General features: G+C 37.8%; 1 protein-coding gene across 1 annotated transcript in view; it reads left to right on the forward strand.

Moving 5' to 3' along the window:
- The window catches only part of NUP153 (nucleoporin 153), a gene marked incomplete at both ends in the record, with an annotated part of 43,656 nt that overhangs the window by 11,886 nt on the left and 10,586 nt on the right, over positions 1 to 21,184 (forward strand). The window contains 14 exons of the mRNA XM_082015383.1: positions 3,270 to 3,486; positions 5,738 to 5,986; positions 7,252 to 7,391; positions 7,474 to 7,602; positions 9,399 to 9,515; positions 9,623 to 9,667; positions 9,767 to 9,820; positions 13,334 to 13,480; positions 14,221 to 14,273; positions 16,762 to 16,891; positions 18,476 to 18,616; positions 19,392 to 19,484; positions 19,702 to 19,792; positions 20,079 to 20,198. Coding sequence (XP_081871509.1) covers positions 3,270 to 3,486; positions 5,738 to 5,986; positions 7,252 to 7,391; positions 7,474 to 7,602; positions 9,399 to 9,515; positions 9,623 to 9,667; positions 9,767 to 9,820; positions 13,334 to 13,480; positions 14,221 to 14,273; positions 16,762 to 16,891; positions 18,476 to 18,616; positions 19,392 to 19,484; positions 19,702 to 19,792; positions 20,079 to 20,198 — 1,726 coding nt within the window. The remainder of the gene's footprint in view (positions 1 to 3,269; positions 3,487 to 5,737; positions 5,987 to 7,251; positions 7,392 to 7,473; positions 7,603 to 9,398; positions 9,516 to 9,622; positions 9,668 to 9,766; positions 9,821 to 13,333; positions 13,481 to 14,220; positions 14,274 to 16,761; positions 16,892 to 18,475; positions 18,617 to 19,391; positions 19,485 to 19,701; positions 19,793 to 20,078; positions 20,199 to 21,184) is intronic.

Genomic DNA, 21,184 nt, shown 5'->3' on the forward strand with positions numbered 1-21,184 from the left:
GTGGAACTGCAGACCCTTAGGATGATGCAGGGAATTTGAAAAGCTGTTGTAAGTATCTATTCCTAAGCTACTGGATCTTTTAAGTGGATTTTTTTTGTTTCGTCTTGTTCTGCTTTCCTACTAATGTTTTATGACAAGAATAGAGTATGAGTGCATTTAAGATGAGCAGGCAACTGTTGGTAATGACAGCAGCTCTCAGACTGCTGAAATCAGTTAAGGACTAAAACACCTTCACTGACTAAAACGCTGCGATGCGGTCAGGGTTGCCCTGTGGTGTCTTCTGCCCGTTCACAATATTAAGTTTGGTGCCTCTGTGTCCTGTAGAAATGAGGAGTTACAAGCGTTGAAGCTGCGTGTCAGCACCGCTTCCTCCGCTCCCAACCTGGGGTTGGGAACTAGAGTTTTTGTGCAGTAGTGTGTTCGATGTAGCTGTAGTGAATGAAGGTGTTCAGGAAGGGACTGGTACGTGATTGTGGCATGAGGAGATTGGGGTCGGAGCGGTCCGCTCTGATTTTGCTGGAGGAATAAGCAAAGTTGTTAGAGTTGCCCTGCGTCGTGTCATCTGTATTTCACCTCTGAAGATCTCTTTGCATCGATGAGATGTGCGATATCGCTGTCAGCCTTCTAGAAGGATTAAGGATGCCTGTGTAGGGAGACGGTAGCTCCCAGGAACCTGGGATGGACAAAGTACGGAGCTGGTGATGCAGGAGTGGTAGAGGGGGAGTGCTCTGCTGCTGACAGGGTGGGCTTGTGTTGTGTGCACAGGGAGAGGGAAAGGGTGCTCAAATAGATGTGCTGAAGTTGAATAATCAGGAATCCAACCGTGCTGCTTTATTGATTGGTTTTCAGCTGTGGTGGGCAGGTAGGAGATACCATAAGGAAATTTTTTTTTTCCCTAATTTTGTTTCTTTGATGAGTGGGCATGCATGGGGTGCCTGTGTTACTTTTAGGGCGGAGTTTGGTGGTTTGTTTTTTTTTTTAGGAAGATCTGTGTTTGATGATGGCTCATTCATAATGCTTGCCTAGTTCTTTCACAATGCCTGTAATCAGTATTTTCATTTTGCAGATAGAAAATGGAGATGCATTTCTGTGTGTTTTGCTTTTCCTTGCTTTGTCACTAAGCCAGCAGTATTCTGGAGCGTAAAACTCTGCTTCTTGTCTTCCACTGTACCTAGACCAGATGGAGCAGGCTGTTAGTACTTGCTACAGTATGGCTGCATTGAATTAATTCCAGCTCCTGGATTGGTTTGGGAAGTTACCCTGTGTTACCTGCTTAGTCTTAAAGCACTGATGATGTGGAGAATGCTAGGAAGGCTGCCATATGTAAGAAAGGGTCAAACCAGTCTGGTTTTTAGATCTGGATGGTAAAATGTCATCTTGGTTAATTATTAGTCTAGCTGGATTCTCCAGTTACTCATTTGGATTACTAATGATTGGGTGTTTAGTCTTCTGGATGCCTATGACTTCTGTCTTGAGTCTCAGGTAGCTTTCAGTCCTGGGAGGTTTTCCTTAGCAAGAGAATCATACAGGCCTGCTTTATGGCCAGTAATATCTATTCTCTGACAGAGAAACTCTCTAGCAATGCTGAATGCAGTAGTGCTTAGCTTTTTGGAAAGTGCAGTGCCTTGGATGCAGTTTGTGTCCTGACCAGTTGCTCATTTTGGCAAATTTTAATTCCTGTGAGTTTCCGATACGCTTTTATTCATAGCAGCAAAATATTTGCACCAAAAAAAGGGGAGCGTGTGCCACAGGGACAGGTGGAAATGAGGGACTGGGGATAGTTATGCTGTATTCTGTCTGGTTTAAACTGTCCCCGGGTATTTATTCTGTCTTTGTGCAAGTACAAGATCAAGTTACAGATCATTATGAAAAACGTCAAATTGTAAATTAAGACGACTTTCTCTGAAAAGGCTTTTTGTTTTCCACCTTCCCTTCCTCCTTTTTCCCCGCTCCACTCTTAAATCCAGATTCCAGGGTATCTAATTTGATTATAGCTCCTCTAAGCTGGTGTTTACATTACGGTGTGTGAAAGACTTCAGTAATACTGGCCTCTAGTTTCATTTGTGTGCTACATTTTTAAAGAAAGTTGAACACGGCCTAGTTCTTGTTTTAGAATTGTTTACTAGACTGTAACTATTACATGTTCAAGGAATATTCTCAATTTTCTACACCTGAATAATAATTTTGACTCGAAAATTTTGTTGCCTAAACCCAGGAAAATATCAAAGTACCTTTCCAGAGCCTTTGATACATGTGTTAGCAACTGAAAATAGAGTTCAATAAAAATCTGTTTAAACACTTTGGAAACTGAAAAGTAACAAGAGTTAAATTGCTGAGTTAGCTTTCACATTTGCTCGCAGCTTGCAGAGTTTAGCAGCTGGTTCAGTGGCTGCAGTCAGTGTAAGAGGGAGGGAGCTCCATGCTGCAAGTGATCTGCTGGGCATGGCTGAGATTTGACAGGAAGGTGTGTTTGAAATTCTGAGGGTGAGATGGGGAGCAAATGACTGCCTAAAACAAAATGGTAAATAAATATTTCTTAAACGTTGAATGTAAGCGTTGCAAGTAATTGGCAAACGTCAAAATGGAAATGGCTTTTACGTATTTAGTAATTGCAGAATATTGAGGTTTGGAGATCCAAAACTTTAACATACCATGAGATTAAATTTGATCAAAATGGATCTATTTAACAGTCCTGTAGTGAGGCATCTGTTACTCAGCTATAGCTGTTTCTTCCAGGGTTTCTTTAAGGATACCCTGATTGTTCAGAGCATAACAGTGGTTTTTTGATACATGTTGTTACTACAGTTCATCATTAGAAAAATTAGAAATATTTACTTTCACTGATTTTTAGCAGCTATTATGGTCATCACTATCACTGTAGATAATTGCTGAGCTTCTGTTTGTGATGGTTTTTCAAGTGAAGGCATTAAGAGGAGGAGTCCTCAAAAAAAGTACGTACATCAAGAGTTATTTAGAAATAGAATTTCCTGCTGACCTTGTGACTTGACAAGCCTCTGGTGAACTTTGGCTGGAATTTCAGAATTTTGAACAGAAACTGATAGGTTAGTAGTAAATCAATGTTAGGTGAATTTTTGTCATGCATGTCCCACAAGCATAGAGATCCTATGTCAAGGATCAACCCCCTCTATCTTACTCTTGCCCTGAATATTTGCTATCTAATGTCTGTCTTTCAAGGTCTGTGCAAGGTTGCATCCCAGCATATGCTGTTGACTGTGTTTCTGTAATTAACAAGTGTGTTCTCTTTCAAGCAGGGAATCATTAGCAGAGTGACAGAGTCTGTGAAAAACATTGTACCTGGATGGTTACAGAAGTATTTCAATAAAAGTGAAGATGAATGTGTAGATAGAAATGAATCTGTAAACCAGGAAGAGAATCCAGTAACCTACCACCATGATTATGCAAGTGAAGATACCATAGTGATTGATGGGAGAGTCACGCCTGAATCAGCAAGAATTAATTTAGAAGGTATGTGAAAAATAATTTAGTATTCTGGCCATCTGTATTTATTCACAGATTTCTAGTTTTGAATCTAAATTTCTAAGAGAAGCTGGAAGGAGCTTTTTGACAGAATTAAAAAAAAAAAAACAAACAACCACCAATACCCTCCTCCCTGGCCCCCAACCCAAAATGCCCTCAAAACAAACAAAAAACCTGCAACTACTGTTTGTGAAACTCTTAGCTTTAAACTGTAAACATAATTGTGAAACATACTGGAAGTTGTCTACATCTCTTGGAAGTCTTCAGTTAACTTCAGGTAGTCTATTAGCCAGGTGCAAAATATTGATAATATTCATTTGCAAGTGTGCTGGGTTACATTTTCTTTTTAAAAATTCTAGAATGAAAATCTGTCAAATTGCCTAAGTGATAAAAACATTAATTTGTTTTGTTGACCTCAGAACAAAAGACCAGGTGCTAAAATGCAAGAGGAAAATTCCTTCTCGTGTCCTAATTTTTTTTTTTTTTCCCCTTTGGTCTTCTTCAGTCAATTTAGTAAAGTTCTTTGTTAGTTTAATGAAGAACTTGGAAACTTGTTTTCTGACACTATTATTTTTTAACTATTTGGTAACAAATATTGGTAAAGTGTGTGCATGGCTAGCGTGGGGTCTTTGAAAACCTATTTGGACTCTTGGCAAGGAAGTTTGCAACCCCTTAATTTACTGTGTAAAAGATTAATCTCTGTTTTATGTCTTTGCCTCTCACTGTTTCTGTAGTTTTCCTTTGTAAATTTATATATGCTGTCATTTGAGTTTCTTTTAAATGGGCAATTTTGTGGAACTTAATTTTTAATAAGGAGAGAAGTTTTGTCTGAGCACACATACATAACCATCTGTGTGGAAAGTCAGTTGCTTCTGTTGTTGGCAGAATGAAAAAAAAAAGAGGAAATACCTTTGTCACCAATGTCATCTAATTGTAAAAAGGAGCTTTATTGCTTTCTACATAGCTGTAGCTTGAGAATAAGTTTGGATAAAGGAATAGAGAAGGTCTTCATGAATGAGGAACATGTGTTGGCTTTCCTGAAGAACGATGTGAAAGGACTTTTCAGTAAGAACAGCTGCACAGCAAACTTTCTAGCTCCAAAAAATCAGGAGCAGATGGATACCCTAGAACCTTTAGTAGCTTCTGTTTCAGTCCGTGGATACTGTAGACAAATCTTTCTTGCTATAGTTAATAATAAGATTTTTTAATTGTTATTACTGTTATAATTTGAGACAGCCTGATTCTTCATCTCTGAGGTACGAATGTGCTACAGCTTGTATTCCTTTGCTTGGCCAGCCTTCAGCCTGGTAACACTTTCTTTATCTCGAACAAGACAGTCCTAAAAACTACCAGTGCTTTGGAGAACTAATTACTAGTACTGTGGTGGTTATGAAGATTGTGCTAGCTAGTTTAAGCTTCAGTGCAAATATCAAGAGGATAGTGACTAAAAATCATGTTCATACCCAGAATTCCTGGGAGGGACTGTGTACTTAGATGGTTATTGGACAAGATATGCAGTAGTAGCTGTTCCGTTCATCTGGCAAGTTGGAGCTGTGAGACCACCTCTTGGAAGGACACTGGCAGTGCTTACAAACCCTTTGGTTCACGAGGAAAAAAGGGCCATCTTGCAGCTGAGGCCACGATGCTTACTTGTCTTTGTGCCAAAATATCAAAGTTAATAGATAGGAGATAATGTTTTGCCTGTAGCATGACCTGATATGGTAGAATTTGGGAGCAGGGATGATGACACCAAAACAAACAAACTCCCCCCCCCCCCCCCCCCCCCCCCAATCTCTGCAAAAACACATTTTCATGTTATGTATTCAGATTAACATCATCTTTATTACAAGATGATATAAACTGCAGAGTTGTCTGTAACTTGCCATGTAAACTCAAATTTTGGAAAGCTTATTGCAAGGTTTATCTGCAGAAGAAGGAATTTATACTTGCTTGATTTAGTGAAGGACTCTGTGCTAGAGCACTTGAGCCTGGGGTCAGAATTTGGTGTTGTAAAACCTCATTAACTACTTCTTAATGCAGCATTAATACTTAGTATTGCAAGCAGTGTTGCTGTTGTAATCAGACAGATGAAACCCTATCTGGGTGAGGAAGAAGTTAAATTCGGCTTCTCTATTTTTGTGCTTAGAACTTGGCAATAGCATAACTGTTGATAGAAAACAGGTTTTGGCTTTTGTGAGCTTGTCTATAGGAAAGCTAATGGCTCCCTGTTCTTGTTTAGAACCATCTACGAGTAGATCTGCATTGAACTTCTCAGATGTGTTAACAAGACCCTCTCTTCATCGGAGCCATTTGAACTGTACCGTGTTGGATTCCACAGTACCACATTGTCAGCCCTCTACATCTTCTGCACTTGGCATTGGCAGTCCTGGATTGTCTCTTGTAAAAGAAATAAAAGATTCTACCTCTCAGCATGATGATGATAACATCTCAACAACCAGTGGCTTCTCCTCTCGAGCATCTGATAAAGGTAACTTCCATGTTCTCTAATTGATTTTTTTGGTAATGTGAAGTACTTTGCACTCTTTAATATTCCACATCACCTTAGTAAATAAAGTAGGTGGATGTCAGCTTTGGGTGTTAGAATTAAATTTAATTTTTAGTATTTTTGAAGTATATAATCCTGTCACCTTTTTAATATAACTGTGCTTTGGAATACATTTATGAGACCCTGATGTTACAAAGAGTCGGTGCTGATAAACATACTTTTAGCTAGGTTATCTGTAAATCTTGAACTGGGATAGTAGGAACTGAAGATGACTCACTGTAGCTTGACAGCTAGGTTGATTGCCTAGAAAGAAGAGTGACTCAGAATAGCTAACTGACAGCTGGTTACATGTGAATAAATACAGGTGACAAATAGAAACACAAGATATTTTCCTGTGTTTTCACCAGGGGTCAATAAATGAACTATTCTGACTGAAGAAGTTTTGGGCTGCTTTTTTTGGCCTTTCTTGGTAGAAGGCATCAGTTTTCGATACTGCCATGTCTTTTGCTGAGTTCAGTAAGGAATGTACACCATTTTAAAATAAAAAAAAAACAACAAACCAACATCGTATTGATGTAGATGGGGACCTAGGTGATCTCACTGAGAAAGGGCAAACAGCAGGTCTGCAGTTTTTTCTAATCCCACATATAAACGGGAATTGAGGCATGCTCAGCAAGTTCTCTGGAGAACATATGTTTACAATTTGGAGTAGATTTTGCCAGGGTTTAGTAATATAACCTGAGTTTACTGGAACTTTCTGGTGTGTCTCCATAAAACATACATGGAAAATAGGTCGTTAACTCTGTTAGTTCAGCCTTTGGGGAATTTCTCAGGTTTAAAACCCTTTACCAACATAGAAAAAACTTTGTACTGTTATAGATGCACCAGTGTTTATGCAGTTCCCTTTTATTTTACCATGAAAGAATTAGAAGTAAAATTTCTCTGCATTGGAAGCATACTATTAATTTATGCATGCTTTTGAAAGATTACTGGAAGGTAATGTTTTTCCAGTTCTGTGAACAGATTTCAAGTTCAGAGTTGATACTTGGTTTTTATACAATATGTGAAACTTACCTGTTTGAAGAACTCTGAAGGTTAGAGTGGTGGAATAATGAGTGTTACGGGACTTTTTCATTCTGTAAGACTTATTTTTCTGTATTAAAGAACTCTGGAGTTAGTGTGATCTTTAATATTAAAGTTCTGTATGTACACAAGGCATTTACATATAGCATGTGTCATTTTGTCAGATATCACAGTTTCAAAAAATACTTCAGCACCACTGCTCTGGTCCACAGAGGCTGAAAGATCTCACTCCCTCTCACAGCATCCTGCAGCTAGCTCTAAAAAACCTGCGTTCAATTTATCTGTTTTTGGATCTCCCTCTCCTGTAAGTACTGCACAGTATTAATTTTAATCAAGTTGAACGTGTAGCCATTTTACTAACCATTTACTGTAATACCTTTCTGTAGTCACTTGGAAACACTTCCGTCTTTAAGACAAGCCAGCTTGGGGATTCTCCATTTTACCCTGGAAAGACCACTTATGGTGGTGCAGCTGCAGCAGCAAGGGAGACAAAAGTGCAAATTGCTCCTTATCAGGTATGAGAATAGTAGTGTGGTGTGAGGGAAAATGTAATTGAAACACAGAACAGGTAGCACTGCCAAAAGAGCTGTGAGCAGGGAGCTAAAAATGTGGCAACAGTTCCTATTTTGCCCTCTTAGCCTTCAAGAGCAGAAAAGAAAAAGTTCTGTTTAAATTCTTTTTTAACAGTTTATGTGGAAATACTTGTCATAATGCACAAGAATGACAGTAGCATCTTAGGTTCTGGCTAGTTGTTTGTAGTTGGGATTTCCTCTGTTGTTAAGTCTTTCAGAAAATGCCATTTTCCACCATTGTCTCTCTCTGACTGTATTATGTTAAAATAGCAATATAACAAAATAAAAACAATGATGGCATAACTTTGAAAACTTGTGTTTATAATAGCAAAAGCTACCTGCCTGATACTTGTCTTGTAGATCTTACACAAGCATGCCTACACTCATGATATGAATATGTTTTATAAAACTGCAGTCTTTACTATAGTAGTATCTAAAAGGCAACTTTGCTGATCCTTGCTTTTCTATTACCTAGAGGGAGGCATGCAGTCCTAAATGCAATCTCAAGATAAAGAATAAAACGCTTTCTATTTTAATGTCATTCAGATAGCTCTTGAAAAGAGTTACTTGCCTCTAAGAGTTCTTTGCATTCTAAAATGAACCAGTAAATTAAAAATGCTGACAACTCTCAGCAGCTAGAGTCGAATCTAAAAGGAAGTCATTAAAATCTGGTTCGGTTGGAATGTGTTTAAATCAAAATGACCTTAATTTTAAAGAATCATCAAAAGTCAAAAGTAACTTTATTTAAGGAACCGGAAATAAGAGATTGCTGGACCTATGCTGGCAGTCTGTTTCTGCCATGGAACAAGGGGACCTACAAGTTCCTGACTTAGGGGCAACCTTGAAAACTTGTGGTTTGTTCTGACTTGGTGTTAAATCAAACTTCAGAACACTCAAAACTTCTTGTAAGCTAGGAGCCCTCTTGGGTCAGCTATTTTTATTTTTTTACAAAATAAATGTGGGTTATGCTAGAAAGAGGAACCAAAATAGCAGGCTTTTAAAGGAGAGACTAGCTTGCTTGTTGCTGCATGCTGTGGATTACAGTGAGTCTCACTTGTGTTTTTTACATGCTGTATGGTCTGCTGCCTGTCTTCACATAGCAGCGTGGTAAGCATGATGTGGTTACATGAGGGATTTAATATCATTTTTTTAAAAAGTCACACTGAAAGAAGTGACTTTTTTATGATTATATTCAAAGTCATGTGGTGCAAATAAAACAGTATACTTTTTCTAGGTAAGATGTTTAGATTTGTTACAGTTCAAATCAGATCTTATTTTTAAACGGAGTAAAGAGATCTGCAGTCAACTGTAATCTTGGGGGAAGGGAGGAAACGGGAGGAGTAAAACTAGAAATTCCTGATGATGATTGTATACATTGGTTTTAAGATCTGTTTTGTTACCGAAAGTACTTTCTGCAGCACAAGTCTTTGCTTCAGTTCTGTTTTCCTGATTACTGCTTCAGAGACCCTGCAGGCCTAACATCTTCCCTTTTATAACCTTTTACACTTAAAAATTTCTTTTGTTGCTTTATCCTGTGGGCAAGATGTGTAGGGCCTCACTTAAACTTCTATAAAGTCAGTAGAGTATATTTTCTTCATGGCTTGAACGCCCAGTGAGTGCATTTTTCTCTGTCATCACGAGAGTATTGGTTATATCATCAGTGTAGCCATAGGGCATAAAATACACACATGTTTAATTCAAAATCAGGCATCATAACATTTGCAATGCTAATTTTTCAGCCACCAGTAAGAAGGCAGATGAAAGCTAAACAAGCAAGTGTGCAATCCTATGGTGTGACAAGTTCCACAGCGCGGCGCATCTTGCAGTCATTGGAGAAGATGTCAAGTCCTTTGGCGGTAAATGGCACTCCTTTTAACCTGTTCTCTTATGTATGTGCTAGTATAGGATGAAGAACTTCCATATGTAGTGTCCAGTTTAATTTGTTGCACTGTTTTTTCAACAGGATGCTAAAAGAATTCCGTCTTCTGTTTCTAGTCACCATTCTTCTGTAAGTTGATCACAAAACCCCCATGTTTTTGTTGGATAGAACCTTCTCTTAGGAAAAAAATTGTCCTCTAATATTTAGGCTTTTTTTTTCCTCCCTTAGCCTGTGGACAGGAGTATGCTGAATATTACTAGCTTCCAATCCAAGCGAAAACGGGTAAGAACCAGTAACATCTTAAGCTGAGATGGATTATAGCTATTAGAAGAAATGTCACAAACCTCAATGACAGCATACACATGAATTCAAGTTAATATTGGCATTATGTGAATTATAGTTGTCTCAGCTGTGTGAAAATTGCTAAAACTGTCTTTCTACCCACACTAGATGAAGGGCTGTGAAGATTACTCAGGTTAAGAATTATGTTATCTTTGTGGTGGTATCTTGATATGCCAATCAAGAACAACTTCTCTAGAACACACAAAGTAGTTTTACCTTGCCCTCAACTTGGGGTTAAGTTGCATGTTAATCTTCCTGTTTAGGAAAGCTTTCTCTTGCAGAAATGATCAGAAATAGAAAAATATTGATTGAGTGATCATACAGACCTTGTGCAGATTTCCATGTTCATCTTAAGCAGAAAAATAATACTTATGTTTTTTACTACTGCTCAAAGTAAGGAGAAGGAAAATTCTTAAATGTTGTCAATTCTGTAACCTCATGTTCCTAAATCCCTATTTGGAGGTAGCACTGAATTGGTGATAATGCTGTGGTAAATAATGATTTCCTTTTGGTTTTGTTAAAAAAAATTAAAACTAGTAGTGTTTTTTAATCACTTTAATTTGGGGTATCATTGAGTTTATTAAATTGTAAAACCCACAAAAGGCCACTTTAAGATCAGGCCAACCAAAGGATCAGAAGTGTGTTTTTTCTTCCATGCAAAATTTTCGTCTGCTGTTTTAATGCACAAATGGACAGAATGTCTCAAGAAGTTTCTATGCTAATCCCTCGATTAGAAGTAGAATTAATTTTACAGTCACTTCAGAGTTTACAGACATCTTGGTTTTCCTGTACCATCTTTCCTCATATGCTAAATTACAAGAACATTGGAAAGTAGAGCATATAATTTCTTTACCATAAATATTATCCAAATAATTGAAAACAAAGCTGGTATGGATTCTCAGTTAAATTATGGAACTACACCTGTGACGAGGCATTAGGAAAGCTCTACCAGATTTGCAGCAGAGCGCCTGACGTCAGTCAGAAGTGAATGTTGCACACAGCTGTCACTGGGTGAAAGTAGAGAAATTGTCTATTCATAATACTAGAATTCATAAAGTCTGACAGAGGTAGGGTAGCCCTTGATGAGAAGAGGAGAGGGTTGTGTGTTTTCCTGCCAAAGCAAACGTATGGTTGACAGAAGGCTTGAGCACTTGGGCAAAACTTCTGCAGGTATTTTTTGTGGTATTTTTCTTATTTCAAGGATCTGCAGGAGACAGAATAGCTCTTAGTGTATTAAACATCTGACTGGGTGACTCTTCTTTTTTTCTTTGTACCTTTTTAACTAATTTGATATCCTTCTATGATTAAGATCACCTGCCTAGTGGGTGAAGGGAAGGCAGTAGATGTAGTTTTCTGGATTTTTGTAAGGCTTTTGATACTGTCCCTCACAGCATCCTTCTGGACAAGTTGTATAGCTGTGGGATGAGCAGGTAGACAGTGCGCTGGATGAAGAACTGGCTGTACAGCAGGGCTCACAGGGTTGTGGTGAATGGAGCTACATCTGACTGGCAGGCAGTCACCAGCGGTGTTCTTCAGGGTTCAGTTCTAGCACCAGTTCTGTTCAGTATTTTTATCAATGATCTGGAGGCAGGAGCTGAATGCACCCTTAGCAAGTTTGCTGATGATACCAAACTGGGAAGTGTTATTGACTCTCTCAAGAGACAAGAGGCCTTGCAGAAGGATCTAGATAGGTTGGAGCACTGGGCAGTCATGAATGGCATGAAAATGAACAAGAACAAATGTCAGATTCTGCAGCTGGGATGGAGTAACTCCAGACACAAATATCAATTGGGAGAGGAGTGGCTGGAGAGTAGCCCTGCAGAAAGGGGCCTGGGGGTGCTGTTTGACAGCGGGCTCAGTAGGAGTCAGCAGTGTGCTCTGGCAGCCAAGAGGGTGAACCACACCCTGGGGTGCATCAAACCCAGCATAACCAGCCGGTCAAAGAAGGTGATGATCCTGCTGCATTTAGTACTGGTGCAGCCTCACCTTGAATACTGTGTGCAGTTGTGGGCCCCACAATTTAAGAAGGTTTTTAAGGTACTTGAACGTGTTCAGAGGAGAGCAACAAAGCTGGTGAAAGGGCTGGAAGGAATGTCCTCTGAGGAGTGGCTGAGTTTGTCTAGCTTGGAGAAAAGGAGGCTAAGGGGTGACCTCATGGCTCTCTACGGCTTCCTGAGGAGGGGAAGGGAAGAGGGAGGTGCTGATCTCTTCTCCCTGGGATCCAGTGCCAGGATGTATGGGTATAGCTCAAAGCTGCATCCTCAGGGGAAATTAAGGCTTGACATTAGGAAGCATTTCTTTACAGAGAGGGTGGTCAAACCCTGGAACAGGCTTTCTAGCAAGGTGGTCGATACCCCGTGCCTGTCAATGTTGAAGATGCTTCTGGACAATTCCCGTAACAACATGTTTTAACTTTTGGTCAGCCCTGAAGTGGTCAGGCAGTTGGACTAGAGGATCATCATAGGTCCCTTCCAATTCAACTATTCTATTCTGATTCTATTCTATTTACATTTAAAAACAGCAATGGACCATCCTTCACTCAAAACAGATTTGTGACCTTGAATGAAACACATTTTACTCAAGGTCTCAAAATTAGTATAATAATTTTTAACATACTTTTATTCACCTTATAGATAGTACAGCATGAATTTTATTACCAAGAGTTGGAAGATACTGTGAAATTAAAGCTGCATTGTAAACACAGTTTTCTGTGGATACTAATTTAAATAATAGCATGCATTCTCAGCCTGATTCTTCTAATCCTTAAAACCGCAGATGGAGCCTTTGGTAAATCTTGTAGCCTTTTGGGGTCTTTCTTGTTTCACAATTGTTAAGTCAGTTTTGGAGAATGTACAGTGCTTTTTCTTAAAAATTAGCTCTTGTCTGTGAAAATGCTTTGACAAGGAAAGTCAAACCAGTGCTTTTAACTGCATCTAATGCAAATCTAAAACACTGGAATATATTTTAATGAATGAGACTATTTTAACATTATTTTACAATTTTATTTTTTTTAAAAAGTGTAACTTCAAAGGAGGAAAACGTAGGAGAAATGAAACCCAGAAGCTTTTATAATTAGCTGCTTGGCATTTTGAATGTTAAATTAATGGATTAAGCCAATGGATTAAAAAAAAAAAAAATCACAATGTGGGCAGAGCAGAGGAAAAGGCGGGAGCATATTATAGTAGCATGAATTATTTTGTCTATGAAGTTAACTGACTGAATCCTATTTCAAAATTTGTCAGACCGGTTACTTCTGTATCTTTTTGGATTTCATAACTGGTTTTCTGGTGATATCCTTCTGCAAGCTAAATGCTTTCAACACTTTCAAATAATTTTCACTGAGTGCTGAGAATGATGGGAAGCTTATAGTTCTGTAACTTTTTTCATCAGTAAATGCTGCAGTAATTTGGGTGGGTGTGCAAGGATAAATTGATTGCTGCTTCCCTTTCAAAGATGGAATCACAGCATCCACCTGTCAAGAAACTCGTGACACCAAAGGCAATCTCTCTGTCAGTGAGTCGGACCCAGTATTTTAAACCATCTCTGACTCCAGCTACTGATTCCAGCAAAATTCACCAGAGGGTAGATATAAAGCATAAAGTAAGTACATTTTCTGGTCCTTTTCTGCCTGCTTTTTACAAGCTTGGAATGTCTCTAACCAATTATTCTACTAAGGTGCTATTTCTTGGCAAAGAGTACTGATAGTATGTTTGAGGTAAGCATTAAGACAGTGGGAACCATTGTGGAAGAGATACTTTGAGGTGTTATGAATTTAATTGTGGTTTTGGAACAGTAAGTGGCTAGTGGTTATTTTCAGAACGTGATGATGTGCTATTGGGTCAGGCTGTTCTCAGTGAAAGAATGTTAAAATACAGAAACAACATTTTACTTTTTGTATGCTCCTGTACGCAAAGCTGTCACTGATGGAACATGCTGATGTTGCGTATAAACTCTTTCAGGTGAGCTACAGGCTCCAAATGAGATTTCCGACAATAAGCTTTTATTATCCATTCTAATCACTTTGGTGTAGATGGAGACCCTGATAAACTCTCCTTAAAACAAGATCGGCATCTCTTTCAGAAAAAGAACCCCCATGGTTCCAGTATCAATATGAATGTAAAAATGACCAGGTGTTAAATCTATGGGCTTTTTAAGCTGGAGATCGAAGTGGATAGTCATAATGTTTAGGGAACGAGCTTAAGTAGGCAAGGTATATTTAGTGGTATAAATAAATAAAAAAACAAACAGCACAAAACATGATTGGTTGTTTGTCTTTGCTTTGTGTATGGTATATAAATACATTCATATAAATCTTGGAATAAATCAAACTTAACTTGTAGGGCATGAGAGAGAAGAGTTTTCCTGCAGAACAACGAGTAAAATCATCTGAAAGGTATGACACATCTATTAATTTAAAACACCTGAAAGAAGAAAGCTCTCTCCTTTGTCACTACAGTCTGCATGTCTGTCTGCTTTTGGAAGGGAAGTAACAGTTCTCAGTAAAGGGAATGGAAAATACAGTGAAAAAATTGTATTATGAGAGAGTTTAACCATTTGTGCATCTTGATGTTCATTAGGGGGGGCAGCTATTAGTTTCAGCTCTTTAATTGCTTAGAGTCTGAAAGCTTTGTCCTAAAGGAATGACGCTTTCTGAAAGATTCTTTATAAGGTGAAGTGGCTTACAGTTCAGGACTGTATTTAGTTTTTAATTTTTTTAAAAAAGCAAAAACCTGGAGGAAGATCAGTTTTTAATGCTCCTTTCGTGGAGAAGTCACTTGTCTGCTCTGTGATTTTTGCATGAAAAACAGGAGCCCTTTAGAATCATCTGAGGCCAAGTGCCAGCTTGTCTCTAAAACACAAAATCACAGGAGAGTCTATTGCATTTCTTCTTGAGGAGATTGTCTTGCGTTACACTGATTGCTTGGTTTTGGTAGAATGACTTCACCTCCAGATAAAATGGATGGCTGTCTCTTCTGGCAACTAATCTTTTTGGTAACGCTTGAATTAAGACACTTTGCATTCAAAGGATACCTCTTTTCAGAGGATTTGTCCTTTTCAAAGAACAGTAGCAGGGAATCGTATTTTGTTGTCTCTGTGTTCATCTTCCAAGCCTTCTTAGGTTGCCTTGGGCATTCTTTGGTTTGCAGATAAACCCAACTAAAACCAACCCTTTGTTTTGGCATCTAATAGTTTGACTTCACAGCAACTATCTTTTCAGGGGTGTAAGAAATTGGCTCTAAGGTTTTGGCATAGGTGCAAACAGATGTTCAGTTTTAATTGTGGGTTTTCAAACTGTTCTAAATTTTCTTTAGTAGAACTCCTTTCTTCTCATCCATATAGAAGGGAGATCCAGAAAACTGATTTTTATTCGGTTCACAAGTTTTACTGCTCTGTTCTACTTTTGTCTGCAGAGTAGATGGTCCTTTTTAAAAAATTGTTTTATAAAGCCAGTCTCTGTTGGGTGCCACGTTGTGCAGCAGGAACCCAACACTGATAAAGGGAAGCTGGCCAGAGTCCTTTCATGCAGTTAACCTGCAGTACTTTGGTACGTCTCTGTTCAGCCTACCAAAGGCTATTTATTTTTTTGAACCTGTGTCAGAACTGTAGATTGGATTTACTTGCTTGAAGACAGAAAGCTGTCTTTGCCCCATAGAAGCTGACAGGTGTTAACAGAAGAGAGGAACATGGGCTAATATAGGCAGTCTATAATCGTCTGAATTAAGCTCTATTTTGACATAAGGTTTTTTTTCAGAATTCAAATTGATTGTCAGTTTGGATTAGAGAGAAGTTTGAGCATATGGCCTTAAGGATCTGTCTTCCTCTCAGTGGTTACAGTGCTAAGCAGACTGTTTGCAAGTATCTGACAAGTTTAGACCAATTCTCTTCCTCGGTCTTCTGGAAACTTGACCTGGTGTCTTCCAGTGTGATCAAATGTACTTTTGTAATGGCTGCTTGGCTGTAGGATAAGCTTTGATATGGTAATTTTTTCCAGGGGTACTTAATTTTGATGCTATACTACTTTTTATTGTTGCTGTTCCCTAGTTCACGTCTGTTTTGGGGTGTGGTATGGGGTTTTGAGGTTCTTTGTTTGTTTTTTATTTTTTGGTTGTTTGTTCTTTCTTTTCCCTTCCCACTTGGATTAGGAAATCTTTCTGGTTCAGATCTAGGCTTCTGTAATGAACAGAGAAATGCTTTTGTATGCCTTACAAAAGGGTTCTGTATTCATGTCTGAAAAGACCTCTGGAATGTTGGCACACCCAAACACCTCTGCTGCTTCTGCTGATGGCCCCAGGAAAACCGGAGCTGCTTCTGAAGCTTTTGCTGTATTATCTTGTTACACAAATTTAAGCCTTGCCTATTCCATAAGAGCTGTTGGCAGCATTTCATGTGCACACACGCATGCTTGCTCTCTCCCCTTCTCCCCCAATATATATTTTTAGTTGTTCTTTTATATCCCTGCAAAAAATACATGCTCATCACAGAATTGGAGAACTGGCAGTCGAAATTTCCACTGTCTGGACTATTAAAAGGAAACATTAGAAAATAACAATCTAAATAAGTTCTTCTATTTTGGGTCTTCTAGCTTAGTCATCATTCCTTTATGGATGTTGTGACTGTTTCTTATGTACGTCTTTCTCATTGCTGCTCTTACTAATGCCGCTTTTGCTGTTTAGAACATCAGATATTTACCACCGTTTAGCAACTTGTGAAACAGTTTTTTCTGATCCCGATTAGAAGGTGTCAGTTCTAGGACTAATAGTGTCTATAAATAGCTTGAAGCAATTAGTTGATAAGTTGATATTTTCTTTTTTCCTTTTCTTTTTTCCTTTTTTTTTCCTTTTTTTTCCTTCCTCAACCTATGTATTGTTATTCTGTGTGAGCAGTTTGACCTACCCTAAATTCGGTACTCCTGCATCCAACGGTCTGTCTTCAGGAGGAGGAGTGGGTGGTGGCAAGATGAGAAGGGAAAGAGGAGTACACTATATATCAAAACCTGGACAAGAACAACAGGTAAGGGACTCTTAGGTTAATTGCTGTCACTGAGATTACTGAAGTGAGTAGTTAAGTATGCCAGTTTTATTGCCTTACAGTCATTTATAATAATGCCACTTCAGTTTTGTGGGTTTTTTGCTGTGGATTTCAGGACAAGCTCCAATTCATTTATCTGTTTCAAGTGCCTCAACTTTGGTTTTATATTTTTTAAATCTTTAGTCATGTTGTCTTGGAGATGCTTCATACTGTAAAGTTTCTCATTAGCAGTTGAATAAACGAATTTTGGTGGAGGTTTGTAGAGTTTTTATAAAGGAATGAGGCTTGAAACAAGTGCCCAATAAGTAAACAAAGTTTATTTAATTTGTTATTTCATATTTAAGTCATGTAGAAAGAGACAAGCCAAGAGTTTGAAGCAGAAGACAGTGTTCTGCATGTCCGCGAATGATCATTCACAATTTTTGGCACTTAATCAAACTCATTGTGAGAGCATTTTTTTCTTGGTTTAATGGGAAAAGTACATTTAATAAAACTATCATCATGACTATCCCAACGATTATTTTTCTGATTGGCTGTTATGTAAGCTGCCTACTACTGGATCTTAAATATAAAAAATTTAAATCAGTCTTCTGGCTGATGCAAAATGAAGAAATAGCAAATACTGGAGAATGTTTCTATAATACAAATGATCTGAATATCAAGGTCCAATAGACTCTTCAAATCAAAACTGTGAAATAGGTGTAAGCTTTAGGATACATTAAATTTCTGTAGTAGCAACTTAATGTCTCTGCTTAGTCACTTCAGGGTAGATCTTGGTACTACTGTGCAAATCGTGATTAGATTGGCTATTCCCATTTAAACCCCAACTAATCTAATCTTGGTAATCAAATAGTTTAAAAGGCAAGGATAAGACCAGAAGTTTTTAAGGTACAATATTTTCTGAGTTTTAAACTTGCATGATATACATGATATAGACTAGACTTGCGAGAGTATGATCATCTGTGCTGCTAGTCAGGCTTCCTTTTTTGGCATTTTGTGCTTTGGTTTGGGGTTTTTGGTACTCGTAAGAAACTCACATACTTTAAATGTTCTCTTTTTCCAAGTTCTCTGCAGTAGTGACTTTGGGAACTTTGGAAGCTGTCCTACCTAATTTTGCAAGAGCAAAACTTTCTCATTTGTCTTGAGAGTGTACTCTTAATTGAAGGGATGAAAGGATAGTTAGAAAGGATGATGTTTCTTTAGATCTTTAATAACTGAAGTAGAGGAGACAAAAATAAATCTGACCTGTGCCCCTCTGTTCTGCACAGGTAACAGTTTTGAGCTAACTTTCAGTATCCTTACTGGACAGGTGGTAAGTGTAGGATGACATGGAAACAGGCCTGCCATAAATTAAAATGATCTGGCAGACTGAGGTGGGGACGTTAGGATTCCTTTTGAAAATTTGTTTTGTCTTCATCTACAGATCTCTCTGTTATATTTAACTTTAAGAAATCAAGGATGGGACAGGGTAGGAAAGTAGTATGTCTTGTAAAAGAGAAAACCTAAAATTTACAATTTTTTAAAAGAGAACAATTAAAATTTACAACAATTAAAATTTACACCTAGGAAGCGGAGGAACCCATATTACCAAAAGTACCCCTACCCATCAGTACTGCATCGCTGCCTTCATTCAACTTTAGTTTTCTTGCCAGTAGTCCTGTCTCACCGTCACCGAGCACTGTTTCAACAACAGCGGTGATGAACAAGGTAAATCTTAGTTGTATATCATGAATACTTTTTTGGGATGAGTATACATCTGCTTTGTTGCATGTTAACCATGGTGTTTATTAAACTAACCAACATTAGTTTATAGCCTGTTGAATAAATCAGGGTTGTATTCCGATTTGGAGGTGAGGGGAGGCATAAAGTTTTGGATTCGGCCTCTGTCCATGTTATACTTTGCAAACTTCTGGTTAACATAATTGTATAACTGCTTCAAATGCTATGGAAATTTTGTTGGGATTTTATGCCAAGTTAAGTTATTAAAGTAGAGGTAGCTTTAATGGTCATATAAGCCTGTAGAATATGAGCCTAGGGTGCAATTTTGGGAATATTATTGCAGTAAAATAGACATTCATCTATTCCAGAGTACTTGAAATATTTTTGTATGTTGTGAAGCAGATATCTGCTTTAACATGGTGAGGTATTTGCTGAAGCTGTCATTACAGTTGAGCTGGGTTACTTTAAGGTTCTTAAGCTGCCTGGTCTGCGTTTCCATATATTTACCATATTTAGACCCAAGTAGCATCTCAGTTTTTTCTCTTGGTTTATGGCATTTGTTTTGATGATACTGTACTATATGCTCACTTGCAAGCTTCATTTTCTTCTATTATAATTCTTATCTGTGGATTAGATATAAATATCAAACATCATATTTCCCAACATCGCTGCAGAATGTCTGTTAGTGAATTCAGGTAGCTGCTATTGTTTCAGCAGGGTGTTTTTCTTTTAGATACAAACCTTAATTCTTTTGAAAATACAGGTACAACCAGCAAGTAATGTTGGCAGTCCAGTGTTCAGATTTTCATCTCCAATTGTGAAATCTACTGAGGCGGAAGTGCTGCCTCCATTGTCTGTAAGTAAAATAAATAAAGCTCAACCTTTTCTCAAGCCTTAAAGCAGAATTGGCCCTGATAATGGGGAAAACAAATATACAGGTTTCTGGCTTATAATCTGTCATCCAGCATGTATACCAAAAGTTTGAAGACTGGATTTCAGATTTTTATTTGCATGTGAAATTTGATTAAAGTTTCTTTAGTTTCAGAATCTGAAAAATCTCTCTTTTTTCATAGCAGATTGGGTTTACATTTAGTGTTCCTGTTGTAAAATCAGCAGAGGTTTCTGGATCCAGTGATACATCAGTGACGTCCTTACTTACTCTAGGTAACAGAAATTTTAGTACTTCAGATCTGAAGTCCTGATTTTCTTTTTTGTATACTAAATAGTAAATCTGTCCTTTCTGAGCATATTAGCAATTTCAGGCAAAGCATGTTTTCAGTGACAGATCTGCTTTTAACCAAATTGTAATTATAAACTGTTGTAAACTAGGTAGAATTTTGGAGATTCTCATATAAGAAGCATGAAAGTTGAAAATTCTTGTTTCTAGCAAGTGTGAATATGTTTTAAGGGGATTTCTTTGTGAAAGGTGTTTTTTGTTTTGTTTTTAAAGATACCACCACTGTAAACAGCACCAGCAATAAGAAGGAAGAAAAAGAGGAATACGATGGCCTCTCCAAACCTGCCAAGGTCTTAAAGGAAGGAAGCGTGTTAGACATTCTAAAAAGCCCTGGTGAGATAATAAACTCTTTTAAAGAAGATACGGCAAAAAATACGCAAGTATATGACTGCATTGATTTAAAAAAAAAAAAACAAAACACTCCCCCCCAACACCTCCCCACACACATACTTTGTCACAGTTAATGCAATGTTAGCTATAAATACAAGCAGACGTTAAATGCTGCATCTGTTAGGGTGGACTTCTATTCTAAGTGGCTTTCATTGCTGAAAGGAAGACTGCAACTTCAAACCAGACGCATTGCATCTCCTTGACATGTTAGGTTGTAATTGTAAATGAAGTATAAAGAGAATTAATCAAATAATGAGTGCTTAATTTTAAATAAATAAAATTTATGGAATTGGAAAGGAAGTGTTTGCAGAATGCTTTACACACATTCCTCTCCCACCTTCGCCATCTCAGGAAATTAAGAGTAGAAAAGACAGTTTCATTCTTGAAGATGTTTCAAAAGCTGCAAGTCTTTTGCCTTAAATTGTAACAGTTACTATGGGTTCAAATGTAAATTTTAAGCAGAAGTGGGCTGTCCCACTTTAAAAACCCTTTTCTAGTTTTTATTTTTAAGCAATTGCTATTGTTTTCAATGGTTTAATAAAGTGTGTAGACAATGTTTTTTGTTTGAAGAAAAAGGGCTGTATTGAATTTGATCTTTTCCCATAAGCCTTTGGTAGCATCAGGACTTTTTTTCTTTATGAAGTGACAAATCTATATACTTCTTAAGAAGACAGTGCCTTTTTATATTGGAAAGAGCTAAGTGAGAGAAAATACACTGTGCATTTTGTTTAAGGAAAGATGTATGAGTGAAGTGACATTAGTTTTCTTCATCAGCTTGAGAAACAGTTTCCAAATTCACATTGTTCAACTATTCCACTTCTGATAAAAAAAAAAAAAACAAACCAAAACCCAACTCCAAAACAACATCATAATAATAAAAAATAAACTCCTCATTTTAGCTTTACAAGAAATCTGTGCTGCCATTTAAA

This window comes from Phaethon aethereus (assembly GCF_964289735.1).
Source record: "Phaethon aethereus genome assembly, chromosome: 2".
Classification (NCBI taxonomy): Eukaryota; Metazoa; Chordata; class Aves; order Phaethontiformes; family Phaethontidae; genus Phaethon; species Phaethon aethereus.